The 14,183-nt window shown below is 52.3% G+C and overlaps 1 protein-coding gene across 1 annotated transcript in view; it reads right to left on the bottom strand.

Annotated features, from left to right (window-relative positions):
- Positions 1 to 14,183, bottom strand: part of BSN (bassoon presynaptic cytomatrix protein) — a 117,764-nt gene that overhangs the window by 91,162 nt on the left and 12,419 nt on the right. The window contains exon 2 of the mRNA XM_063950542.1: positions 9,822 to 10,898. Coding sequence (XP_063806612.1) covers positions 9,822 to 10,898 — 1,077 coding nt within the window. The remainder of the gene's footprint in view (positions 1 to 9,821; positions 10,899 to 14,183) is intronic.

The raw sequence follows: 14,183 nt of genomic DNA, 5'->3' as shown, positions 1-14,183 counted from the left end.
GAGAGATCCGTGCTTAATTTCTGACTAGGTGTGTATGCCCATAGTGATATCGCCAGTACTACATTGGCATGCATGCGGCACAATCTAGTAGATCGCTCACTTCACCGCCGATTAAAGGTTTAAATGAGAATGTTGTGGAAGCGGCAGAGGTGCTCAGTAGAGATCTGCAGAATACTGTTATCAGTGATCAGATGCCCCATCATTATTATCATCATCCGGCCCCTGGATGGGCAACAGCTGAGCTGCAGGGTACAGGTCCCAACATAACTGCGACACAGCAAAATACATATTTAAACATGTTGTACATACCCGGTGCCTAGCGTCCAATACATTTAAAGATGGCGCCTAGAGCCAGTGAATTTTAAAAGTGGCGCCAAGCGCCCATTGTTCTCCGAAATGGTGCTGGGCACTTAAGGGTTAACCCCTTACGTGCCGTGGCCGCCATTAACCATGTGGCCACAAAGGTCTCCGGCCACAGCGATATACGTATGTTATACCCGGGGAATGTGTCTGACACACAGGACGGGAACCTGGCATCACTTTCACGGCTCAGCGTTCACCTGTGCGTCTCTTTTGTACTGTCTCGGATAGGTCATTTCATAGACGCCAAGTGACGCACAGGAGCAGAGACGTGTTGAGAGAATAGTTCTGTCATATGAATAATAATCATTCAGAGCCAAAACCCCGGCACAGAGATGGGGGTGCGATACGGTATGTGTTGTCGCCACTGGCATCTGATGTGAGATCGGTGTCACTCCCAGGGCCCAACACCAGGCACCATTATACAAGTAGACTGACATGAGTGTGACATCACTAACGCAGTGGAGTGAGAACCCCATTCACATGCATGCAGTCAGCCGTGGCCCACGTGGCACCCGTCCATTTCCCGTGGATAATTCAATTGAAAACTTGTTAGTTTAGGAGAAAGCGCAACAGCCCTCACAATGTTACTGCAGAGAGATAATACAATGTAGGTATCAGAATACAGAATAGGAAAAGTGGAGCAGGAATAACAGCAATAATCTCGGTCTAGATTGGATTACGGCGTCACCGCGACCGTCTCGTGCAGTCAGTAGAGGAACTGGTGCAGCTGCCGTAATAACTCAGTTACTTGGCTGTAAGTAAGAGGGAATCAGATAACACAGAGGAGGAATATCTGACAAGTGCTTTGATTTGAGAACTGATCATCGGCTGCCAGACACAGAGTTCTGCTATACGCAGGAATGGGAGAGTCTGTACACACAGCAACATCAACAGTGCCACCAGCAGACAACGGCAGTGACTAAACAAAGGGGCTCCATACTTAGGCTGGGTACACACCGGCGGATCGGACCATATATCGGATACATCGGCAAGTGTGTATACCCTATATCATTAACGATGCGTGCTCCCGCAGGTCATTAGCGAGGTACAATATTGCTGACCACTTCCTATGCAGCAGGGGCACCGCCATGTTTCCTATCACAGGCAACGCAGACGACGTCATCGGGCAGCCCCGAAAACGGTCATGACGCGCATGCGTGTCCTACCCTCCTCCTCCCCAACGCCGCGTCACCACCCTCATACACCCATCGCCTGTCAATCATGACGTGATCGCTTCCTTCCGTCGATCTGGGGCTGAATTTTGAAAGAATTTGTTTCGTAAAAGGCACAAATTGTGTTTTCATTCAACTCTGCTGCAATTTGACAATTTCTCCTAATTATCCTATATAATAAAAGGCTAACGCTGCTCCTCACCTCTATGGGGCGCTGGCACTGGGGGCCACTAGATGGCGTCCGACAGAGCAATTGAAGGGTTTCTCCTTTCAGGCGCTCGCGGACACACACCTCAGCATGACAGCGCCCCATCTCCCAGCAGCACTGTGATTATACAGGCTTCTAAGTCGTCTAACACATCAATGATTATTGGGGGTAATTCTGAGTTGATCGTAGCAGGACATTTTTTTAGCAGTTTGGCAAAACCATGTGCTCTGCAGGGGAGGCAGATATAACATGTGCAGAGAGAGTTACATTTGGGTGGGTTATTTTGTTTCTGTGCAGGGTAAATACTGGCTGCTTTATTTTTACACTGCAATTTAGATTGCAGATTGAACACACCCCACCCAAATCTAACTCTCTCTGCACATGTTACATCTGCCTCCCCTGCAGTGCACATGGTTTTGCCCAACTACTATCAAAATTCCTGCTGCGATCAACTTGGAATTACCCCCATTATACGGCGTATAGTATTTCTAGCGTTCTTCAGCTGCTGCTGCTACACTCAGGTGCAGCTACAGGAGGGAAGGTTTGGTGCATGCCGCTGATGAGGGGGGCAGGTTTGCTGCATGCCGCTGATGAGGGGGGCAGGTTTGGTGCATGCCGCTGATGAGGAGGGCAGGTTTGGTGCATGCCGCTGACGAGGAGGGAAGGTTTGGTGCATGCCGCTGATGAGGGGGGCAGGTTTGGTGCATGCCGCTGATGAGGGGGGCAGGTTTGGTGCATGCCGCTGATGAGGAGGGAAGGTTTGGTGCATGCCGCTGATGAGGGGGGCAGGTTTGGTGCATGCCGCTGATGAGGGGGGAAGGTTTGGTGCATGCCGCTGATGAGGAGGGCAGGTTTGGTGCATGCCGCTGATGAGGGGGGAAGGTTTGGTGCATGCCGCTGATGAGGGGGGCAGGTTTGGTGCGTGCCGCTGATGAGGGGGGCAGGTTTGGTGCGTGCCGCTGATGAGGGGGGAAGGTTTGGTGCGTGCCGCTGATGAGGGGGGCAGGTTTGGTGCGTGCCGCTGATGAGGGGGGCAGGTTTGGTGCATGCCGCTGATGAGGAGGGCAGGTTTGGTGCATGCCGCTGATGAGGGGGGAAGGTTTGGTGCATGCCGCTGATGAGGGGGGCAGGTTTGGTGCATGCCGCTGATGAGGGGGGCAGGTTTGGTGCATGCCGCTGATGAGGGGGGAAGGTTTGGTGCATGCCGCTGATGAGGGGGGCAGGTTTGGTGCGTTCCGCTGATGAGGGGGGCAGGTTTGGTGCATGCCGCTGATGAGGGGGGTTTGGCTGGTGAGTGCCAGCATGGGATTCCGAGCTGGAATCCAGCTCTTGGGGAGGATGGATGGAACAAAAAAGCCTGTTTAGCTGCTCAGTAATCTGGGGAGCGAGGAGGGGGGCGGTGTAGCTGACCCCTTCCAGCCCGGGGCTGTGTGCCTCTGTTAGCCTCGCCTCCTCCTCACCGCCTGCGATTACTGTATCAGCAACACTGCAGCAGGCTGCAGCAAGGGGAACAGATCACCAGGTAAGTTGTTAGGTTATACACTGGATGGGTATAGATGACAGGCTGAATGTTCTGTGAGATATATGGCAGTCACTGATGCTCTCTGTATTATAGGGCAGTCACTGTTTGTCTCTGTATTGTATAGTGGTCACTGACTGTCACTGTATTGTATCACAGTCACTGATGCGGTCTGTAGTATATGGCGGTCACTGTTTGTCTATGTATGGTATGACATTCACTGACTGTCTCTATAGTGTATGGCGGTCACTGATATGCTCTGTAGTATATGGAGGTCACTGATTGTCTCTGCATTGTATGGTGGTCACTGATTGCCTCTGTACTGCATGATATTCACTGACTGTCTCTGTATTGTACTGAGGTCACTGATTGTCTCTGTATTATATGGAGGTCACTGAGTGTCCCTGTATTGTATGGCAGTCACTGACAGTCTCTTTATTGTATGGCAGTTACTAGTGTGCTGTATAGTATATGGCAGTCACTCTTTGTCTCTGTACTGCATGATGGTCACTGACTTCTCTGTAGTGTATGGCGGTCACTGATTGTCTCTGTATTATATTGAGGTCACTTACTGTCTCTGTAGTGTATGGCAGTCACTGATTGTCTCTGTAGTGTATGGCAGTCACTGATTGTCTCTGTAGCGTATGGCAGTCACTGATTGTCTTTGTAGTGCATGGCAGTCACTGACTTCTCTGTAGTGTATGGCGGTCACTGATTGTCTCTGTATTATATTGAGGTCACTTACTGTCTCTGTAGTGTATGGCAGTCACTGATTGTCTCTGTAGTGTATGGCAGTCACTGATTGTCTTTGTAGTGTATGGCAGTCACTGATTGTCTTTGTAGTGTATGGCAGTCACTGATTGTCTCTGTAGTGTATGGCAGTCACTGATTGTCTCTGTAGTGTATGGCAGTCACTGATTGTCTTTGTAGTGTATGGCAGTCACTGATTGTCTCTGTAGTGTATGGCAGTCACTGATTGTCTTTGTAGTGCATGGCAGTCACTGATTGTCTCTGTAGTGTATGACGGTCACTGATTGTCTCTGTATTATACGACAGTCTCTGATGCTTTCTATTATATAGCATTACATATAGCCTTGATGGGTGCGTTTTCATGAACTAGTCCCTATGGTTACTTTAGTGAAGTGTAAATGGCACTGAGTGCCTGCATTAGAGTTATGTATCGTTGTATGGGTACGAGTACGGATATGGCGCTACATAATGGCAGCATCTGCAGGAGGAGTCATCTGCATCATCCTCACCTACTGGAAATAAAAGCAGCACATACGGGTTCTGGGCCTGATGAGGAAATCGTCTATACGTGCTCCAGCATTGTGTACATCCGCACATATGGCGATGCCATCATCTGTGCGCACTAGCTCATACATGGTGATACACAGACATAGGCCACAGATGCCTGACACTGCGCTCACTGCACCTTGCCTAGGCGAAGTCGCCCTATCACAGACTGGTTACACCTCCTCAGGGGAAAGCGGAGGCGAGATTGCAATGTGAATGACCTTGCATCACCCGTACCTGCCTACACTCTGCCCCAAACAGGCGTAGTACGAGAATATGCAAGATATGCTGACATGCGTACATCCAACTCTGCATCGGGGGTCCGGGGTGTCCCCTCACTTATTTTTAGGAGAATAAAGAAGAACAAGGTGACACGGTGAAGGGTACAGGAAGCAGCGCACTTCTTATCCAGGCAGCAGCGGGAGAAGCGTCTATAAGTGATGTCATTGCTGCAGCAGAAATTATCTGTTACTCAGGTGTAGCAGGACACAGATGCCTTTAGGTGGCCGGCACAGCAATGCCATGAGTCCCACGCACTGCCACAAGAAACCTCATTCTGATTCCCACGCACTGCCACAAGGAACCTCATTCTGATTCCCACGCACTGCCATAAGGAATCTCATTCTGAGTCCCACGCACTGCCACAAGGGACCTCACTCTGAGTCCCACGCACTGCCACAAGGAACCTCATTCTGATTCCCACGCACTGCCATAAGGAATCTCATTCTGAGTCCCACGCACTGCCACAAGGAACCTCATTCTGATTCCCACGCACTGCCACAAGGAACCTCATTCTGATTCCCACGCACTGCCACAAGGAACCTCATTCTGATTCCCACGCACTGCCATAAGGAATCTCATTCTGATTCCCACGCACTGCCATAAGGAATCTCATTCTGATTCCCACGCACTGCCATAAGGAATCTCATTCTGATTCCCACGCACTGCCATAAGGAATCTCATTCTGAGTCCCACGCACTGCCACAAGGAACCTCATTCTGAGTCCCACGCACTGCCACAAGGAACCTCATTCTGATTCCCACGCACTGCCATAAGGAATCTCATTCTGATTCCCACGCACTGCCATAAGGAACCTCATTCTGAGTCCCACGCACTGCCACAAGGAACCTCATTCTGATTCCCACGCACTGCCACAAGGAACCTCATTCTGATTCCCACGCACTGCCATAAGGAATCTCATTCTGATTCCCACGCACTGCCATAAGGAACCTCATTCTGAGTCCCACGCACTGCCACAAGGAACCTCATTCTGATTCCCACGCACTGCCACAAGGAACCTCATTCTGATTCCCACGTACTGCCACAAAGAACCTCATTCTGAGTCCCACGCACTGCCACAAGGGACCTCATACTGAGTCCCACGCACTGCCACAAGGAACCTCATTCTGAGTCCCACGCACTTCCACAAGGTACCTCATTCTGAGTCCCACGCACTGCCACAAGGAACCTCATTCTGAGTCCCACGCACTGCCACAAGGTACCTTATTCTGAGTCCCACGCACTGCCACAAGGAACCTCATTCTGAGTCCCACGCACTGCCACAAGGAACCTCATTCTGAGTCCCATGCACTGCCACAAGGAACCTCATTCTGAGTCCCACGCACTGCCACAAAGAACCTCATTCTGAGTCCCACGCACTGCCACAAGGGACCTCATACTGAGTCCCACTCACTGCCACAAGGAACCTCATTCTGAGTCCCACGCACTGCCACAAGGGACCTCATTCTGAGTCCCACGCACTGCCACAAGGAACCTCATTCTGAGTCCCACGCACTGCCACAAGGAACCTCATTCTGAGTCCCACGCACTGTTCAGGCCGGATGCTGTACAGCAATTAATGTCTTCTGCACACGGATGTGCCTCAGCGGTGACAGGGAGCTGGCTTAGCGCACACCTGGGGATGGTCCGCGTTATGGACGTGTTATGAGAGTGTCGCGGACGTATTTATGAAAGCCGCTGCGTCTACAGACACTGAACTTCTCACATAGTAGCCCACACGGATGGAGCTAGTGGACTTGTTGATGGTGCGAGCGATGGTGGCGTCTAAGGTCGCAGCGTTTGTACATTCAGCGTCTCGGTCCTTGCACAATGAGACGCTCGGCTGTACACCGGGAAAAGGCTTTGTAGCGGCACTGCGGTCACTCAGGCATCATAGAGAGCGGTCTCTACCACGCGATGCGCCCCTGTAGTTATCTTCCCCGGCTGACTGTGGTCTCTAAGCACACCGTTATCTATGAAACATACAATGATCAGAATCTGGAAATGTTCTAGATAGCTGATAGCAGAGTGCCGCATGCAGACACCAGGCATTTTACATGGAGACGTGCATTAAATAGTAATATCGCTGCCAGTGATCCAGTGCCGCTACTCACCTCCGGTAATGAGGGCGTATAATCACGTTCTGCTGACTATAAAGACTCTCGCCTGCTAAATGTAACAGAAATGTGATTCATACACCGAGCAGCGTTACTTCATCTAGTACTTTTATATAATGCCTCCAATGCACAAATCATTTTACAAGCATGCAATAAAGACACTTAGGGGTATATTCAATTGCTGCTGAAACTGCCGTCTAGTCAGAAAGACGGCAGTTTTTGACTTTTTCAGATCGGAAGGGGTTCCAACCTATTAAATCCTCCGGCTTTTTATTCTGACAAGTCGGGGAATTCGACTTGTCGGAAAGCACGTGGATCGGAGGAATAGCCGACGATCTGCGTGCTTCTGTCGGAAACGGGACCAAATTTGACAGGTTTTGGTCCCGTTTCCGACAATCTCAATCTGACTTTAAAAAAAGTTGGATTGAGCAGGGTGTCCCCCCCGGCTAGGCTCCTCACTCCCGGCAGCGCACCCCAGCCGCCGCTGACAGCTCCCCCCAGCCGCCGCAGATACCTCCCCCCGGCCACCGCAGATACCTCCCCCTGGGCGCTGCAGATAGCTCCCCCCAGGCGCCGCTGACAGGTCCCCCAGCCGCCGCTGATAGCTCTCCCCCGGCCGTTGCTGATAGCTCCCCCCCCCGGCCGTTGCTGATAGCTCCCCCCAGCTGCCGCTAATAGCTCCCCCCAGCCGCCGCTGATAGCTCCCCCCCGGCCGTTGCTGATAGCTCCCCCTGCCGCCGCTGATAGCTCCCCCCCAGCCGCCGCTGATAGCTCCACCCCGGTCGTTGCTGATAGCTCCCCCCAGCCGCCGCTGATAGCTCCACCCCGGCCGTTGCTGATAGCTCCCCCCAGCCGCCGCTGATAGCTCCCCCCTGCCGTTGCTGATAGCTCCCCCTGGCCGCCACTGATAGCTTCCCCCTGCCGCCACTGATAGTTCCCCCCAGCCGCCGCTGATAGCTCCCCCCGGCCGCTGCTGATAGTTCCCCCTGCCGCCGCTGATAGCTAACCCCTGCCGCTGCTGACAGCTTCACCCAGCAGCCGCTAGCAGCAGCAGGACGGGACACCGTGAACGGACAAATCTGTCAGTCGGATTTGGCCGCTCATTGAATAGGACAAATGCATGTTGGAATGGATCCGACTTTAATTGAATATACCCCATACAGTATATCATGCCATCACCTATCACTATGGGCGAGTACTGCAGACCAGGGAGCTGACCATACAATGGGATATATGTAACCTGGAGATGGCTGTGTAATGTTGGGATTGATCGGAGGATGTGTCTAGCGGGCTTGGTTGGGTTCGTGTGACCGCCAGTCACCATACCAACGATGGGATTCCGGCTTTTAGATGCCTGAAGTGGGGGGTGTCGAGCGCAACAAAGACACCTGGTGGGCTCAGTTCTGAGCTGGGATTGCCACAGGCTCTATTCCCACTCTGGGTGTCGTGGACGATTGTCGGGATTGTGAGGGACGGGATCCCCACCCTCAACAGTTGCGCCACCGCCGCCGTCTCCTCCCACTCCACCAGAGGAAGGGGGAAAGAAGTGACACTTTGATAAGATTAGAAGGGAGGAGACATAGAAAGGGGGGAAAGAGACACTGAGAGACAAAGAATGAAAGGGGGGTAGGCACACCGAGAGACATAGAATGTGATGGTGTTCTGAGACAACGCAGGGGGGAGGTGATGGTGTGCTGAGAAACGACATGACAGGGAAATGTATGTGTGGCTGAAAGACGCAGGGAAAAGATGATGGTGTGGCTGAGAGACGCAGGGGTGAGATGGTGTGGCTGAGAGACGCAGGGGTGAGATGGTGTGGCTGAGAGATGCATGGGTGAGGTGTGGCTGAGAGACACAGGAGCAAGATGGTGTGGCTGAGAGACGCAGAGGGAGATAATGGTGTGGCTGAGAGACGCAGGGTTGAGATGTGTGGCTGAGAGATGCAGGGGCGAGATGGTGTGGCTTAGAGATGCAGGGGCGAGATGGTGTGGCTGAGAGACACAGGGGGGAGATGATGGTGTGGCTGAGAGACACAGAGGGAGATGATGGTGTGGCTGAGAGATGCAGGGGCGAGATGGTGTGGCTTAGAGATGCAGGGGCGAGATGGTGTGGCTGCGAGACACAGGGGGGAGATGATGGTGTAGCTGAGAGACGCAGAGGGAGATGATGGTGTGGCTGAGAGATGCAGGGGTGAGATGGTGTGGCTTAGAGATGCAGGGGCGAGATGGTGTGGCTGAGAGACGCAGGGGGGAGATGATGGTGTGGCTGAGAGACGCAGAGGGAGATGATGGTGTGGCTGAGAGATGCAGGGGTGAGATGGTGTGGCTTAGAGATGCAGGGGCGAGATGGTGTGGCTGAGAGACACAGGGGGAGATGATGGTGTGGCTGAGAGACGCAGAGGGAGATGATGGTGTGGCTGAGAGACGCAGGGGTGACATGGTGTGGCTTAGAGATGCAGGGGCGAGATGGTGTGGCTGAGAGCCGCAGGGGCGAGATGGTGTGGCTGAGAGACGCAGGGGGCAGGATGTGAGTCTGGTGGAACCACTGTTGTATGATGCTGACCTTCTTAATATTCCTGCACAAACATGCATCTTCTGGACAATGTGATCTCCTACATGAATAGTGAATACCGACTGAAGACGCCATCTGCCTTAGAGGATACATTTCTTCAAAGGATCCACATTGTAAGAAACCATCATGTAGGTAAGGTGCATGTGGAATTGAAAGGAATGTTCCGAGTGTGACGTGAAACAGGTGGTGTGTCATGTTAGCACGCCCCATTTTCAGTGTCACGCCCCTTCCGGAGTGTGACCACACCCCTTCTGGTGTGTAGCCATGCTCATTTTTCCGGAACGCACACAACCTACTTTCGAAGTCTTTTTTTGGGGGGATGGTGGTGGTGGGGGGCGCCATTCTTAATGTTGCCCTGGGCTCCACAAAGCCGCTGCCAGTAACAGGCCTTCTCAGGACTGTCGGGCCGTAGCTCCGGTGACACACCCTGGACTCTGCCTGGTCTGTAGCTCCAGTGACACGCCTTCTCTGGTCTGTAGCTCCAGTGAGACGCCTTCTCTGGTCTGTAGCTCCAGTGAGACGCCTTCTCTGGTCTGTAGCTCCAGAGAGACGCCTTCTCTGGTCTGTAGCTCCAGTGAGACGCCTTCTCTGGTCTGTAGCTCCAGTGACACGCCTTCTCTGGTCTGTAGCTCCGGTGACACGCCTTCTCTGGTCTGTAGCTCCGGTGACACGCCTTCTCTGGTCTATAGCTCCAGTGACACGCCTTCTCTGGTCTGTAGCTCCAGTGAGACGCCTTCTCTGGTCTGTAGCTCCAGTGACACGCCTTCTCTGGTCTGTAGCTCCGGTGACACGCCTTCTCTGGTCTGGAGCTCCGGTGACACGCCTTCTCTGGTCTATAGCTCCAGTGACACGCCTTCTCTGGTCTGTAGCTCCAGTGACACGCCTTCTCTGGTCTGTAGCTCCAGTGACACGCCTTCTCTGGTCTGTAGCTCCGGTGACACGCCTTCTCTGGTCTGTAGCTCCGGTGACACGCCTTCTCTGGTCTGTAATTCCGGTGACACGCCTTCTCTGGTCTGTAGCTCCGGTGACACGCCTTCTCTGGTCTGTAGCTCCGGTGACACGCCTTCTCTGGTCTATAGCTCCAGTGACACGCCTTCTCTGGTCTGTAGCTCCAGTGAGACGCCTTCTCTGGTCTGTAGCTCCAGTGACACGCCTTCTCTGGTCTGTAGCTCCGGTGACACGCCTTCTCTGGTCTATAGCTCCAGTGACACGCCTTCTCTGGTCTGTAGCTCCAGTGACATGCCTTCTCTGGTCTGTAGCTCCAGTGACACGCCTTCTCTGGTCTGTAGCTCCAGTGACACGCCTTCTCTGGTCTGTAGCTCCGGTAACACGCCCTCTCTGGCCTGTAGCTCCAGTGACACGACTTCTCTGGCCTGTAGCTCCGGTGACACGCCCTCTCTGGACTCTGTCTGGCCCCTAGCTCCGGAGACACGCCCTATCTTGCCTCTGTCTGGCCTGTAGCTCCAGTGACACGCCCTATCTGGCCTCTGTCTGGCCTGTAGCTCCAGTGACACGCCCTATCTGGCCTCTGTGTGGCCTGTAGCTCCAGGGACACGCCCTATCTGGCCTCTGTCTGGCCTGTAGCTCCAGGGACACGCCCTATCTGGCCTCTGTCTGGCCTGTAGCTCCACATGCCCTATCTTGCCTCTGTCTGGCCTGAAGCTCCAGTGACACGAACTATCTGCGCTCTCCCTATGTTAAAGCACCCCTCCACAGGTGCAGATGAGACTGACAATCCGCATCAGGACCTAGCAGAGGAAGAGAAGGAACATCTGGTATCTGACTGCTCAGTGATACATTACCTCAGCAAATCACCAACATCACCATCAGGGTAACCAGTGACAACTCACTATTGGTTACTGGTAATCTGACCAACAATCTGCCGTTGTACATTTCTGTCATCAGTCATATTCCAGGGGTCTGTAAACAGACATTCCGGAGCAGCCATACAGTAAGAAGACTTGCCATGTATCTAGCTAGAAGAGAGATGGACCTTTTCCTGTCCTATGAGATGTCAGCTATATAAGTGATACAGGTCACCGATGTAATGTACACTGCACCAGGGAACAGGTGGTCAGCTCCTCCAGTGATTGCGGGACTGTTACGGGAGTGTAGCCAGACCTCCATGAGATGATGAGGTATAAGGAAGGGACGCCTATTTATGGCGGATATCCTGCACCCAGCATGTACGTGCCAGTACTAATGATGAACAGGGGGTGATGCGACAGTACACATAAGCCGCACGGACACTGGCATCAGTGTAATGCAGTAAAGGTGGCTGCCACGGCCATACGCACTGTGGCCAACTCAGAACAAGGCCTAGATCTGGCTCATTATTAAGACATCCCTGAAAATGAATGAACTGGATCAGATAAAAAGTGGAGCTATAAGCGCAGAAAATGCTCATATAACAAAGTCACAGGGTAGAGCTGGGAAAAGCCACTCAGAACCTAAATAGTCTCTATCAGACACATTTTAATTAGAGATGAATTAATTAGTGAGGACTTGATGAAGCGCTATATTCAGGAGAAGGTGACAAGAGGGATAGTGAGGAGATCTCTCCTACAGTACGCCCTACCAGTGTCCTGTAAAGCTCATGATGTAATGGGAGGCACAGCACTAATGCCAAGTACCCCCTCTACTAGTGACTGGTGAGGGTGTGGCCGCTATGGGGCCAGCGATGCACAGGCCTGACTCCGCCCTCTACCCTTCTGTTCTCACTGACGCGTTTCATCTGCTTCTCCCCAGAAGTAAGTAGCACTCATCACAAGCTCTGACCAATCAGAGCGCTCCCATTCATTCCAATGACAGAAAGTGAACTGCCAATAACCCAGGAACCTCGTTAGCTTCGTCTTATATGTTTAGTTTTTTAGATGCTACTAAAGAGATCCTTCCCTATGGATATACGCGGATGTGGTGCAGTGGTTACTCTTTCTACAGTGCCTGTGTCCTGTCATGTAATATTTCTTTTTACAGATCCATTATAGGTGCTACTGGGCCTGATCTGCCAGGGCATGCTGGTACTTGTGGTTTTCCAAGTACCAATAAGACCTACAAGGCAGTCAAACAAATAATACTATTCTGTTATATAAAATCCGGGAGAAGTTTCTGCTTTCTAATAAAGTACCTCATTAAATCTGGAAGAGCATATTTGGGGAGTAATGCAGCTTATTTTCCAATAAATCTAAAAACATTTCCATTTGTGCCTCGGGAGTGAGAGAATCACTATTTATTTGTCCAACTCCAGCAAATATATTAATGATCATTTCCCTGGGGCGGCAATTTGTTTAGTCAAATTCAATTTCCTGCATTTGTCACATTCTCCGTGCTGCATAATGTCTGTAATAAAGCGTTGAGTGGCTCATCTGCATCAGGGCAGTGTATGGAGCACGCTCAGGTCTTGCTGGACCTCACTGGTGTCAGACAGGTATCACATATCACCGGCTGTGTACAGAGCACACTCAGGTCTTGCTGGACCTCACTGGTGTCAGACAGGTACCACATATCACCGGCTGTGTATGGAGCACGCTCAGGTCTTGCTGGACCTCACTGGTGTCAGACAGGTACCACATATCACCGGCTGTGTATGGAGCACGCTCAGGTCTTGCTGGACCTCACTGGTGTCAGACAGGTATCACATATCACCGGCTGTGTACAGAGCACACTCAGGTCTTGCTGGACCTCACTGGTGTCAGACAGGTACCACATATCACCGGCTGTGTACAGAGCACACTCAGGTCTTGCTGGACCTCACTGGTGTCAGACAGGTACCACATATCACCGGCTGTGTACAGAGCACACTCAGGTCTTGCTGGACCTCACTGGTGTCAGACAGGTACCACATATCACCGGCTGTGTACAGAGCACACTCAGGTCTTGCTGGACCTCACTGGTGTCAGACAGGTACCACATATCACCGGCTGTGTACAGAGCACACTCAGGTCTTGCTGGACCTCACTGGTGTCAGACAGGTACCACATATCACCGGCTGTGTACAGAGCACGTTCAGGTCTTGCTGGACCTCACTGGTGTCAGACAGGTACCACATATCACCGGCTGTGTACAGAGCACACTCAGGTCTTGCTGGACCTCACTGGTGTCAGACAGGTACCACATATCACCGGCTGTGTACAGAGCACACTCAGGTCTTGCTGGACCTCACTGGTGTCAGACAGGTACCACATATCACCGGCTGTGTACAGAGCACACTCAGGTCTTGCTGGACATCACTGGTGTCAGACAGGTATCACATATCACCGGCTGTGTACAGAGCACACTCAGGTCTTGCTGGACCTCACTGGTGTCAGACAGGTACCACATATCACTGGCTGTGTACAGAGCACACTCAGGTCTTGCTGGACCTCACTGGTGTCAGACAGGTACCACATATCACCGGCTGTGTACAGAGCACACTCAGGTCTTGCTGGACCTCACTGGTGTCAGACAGGTACCACATATCACCGGCTGTGTACAGAGCACGCTCAGATCTTGCTGGACCTCACTGATGTAAGACAGGTACCATATTTCACCGGCTGTGTATGGAGCACGCTCAGGTGTTGCTGGACCTCACTGGTGTAAGACAGGTACCACATATCACCGGCTGTGTACAGAGCACGCTCAGGTCTTGCTGGACCTCACTGGTGTAAGACAGGTACCAC

This window comes from Pseudophryne corroboree, unplaced genomic scaffold (genome assembly GCF_028390025.1).
Source record: "Pseudophryne corroboree isolate aPseCor3 unplaced genomic scaffold, aPseCor3.hap2 scaffold_1053, whole genome shotgun sequence".
NCBI classification, from domain to species: Eukaryota; Metazoa; Chordata; class Amphibia; order Anura; family Myobatrachidae; genus Pseudophryne; species Pseudophryne corroboree.
This window is presented reverse-complemented; position numbering and strand designations above follow the sequence as displayed.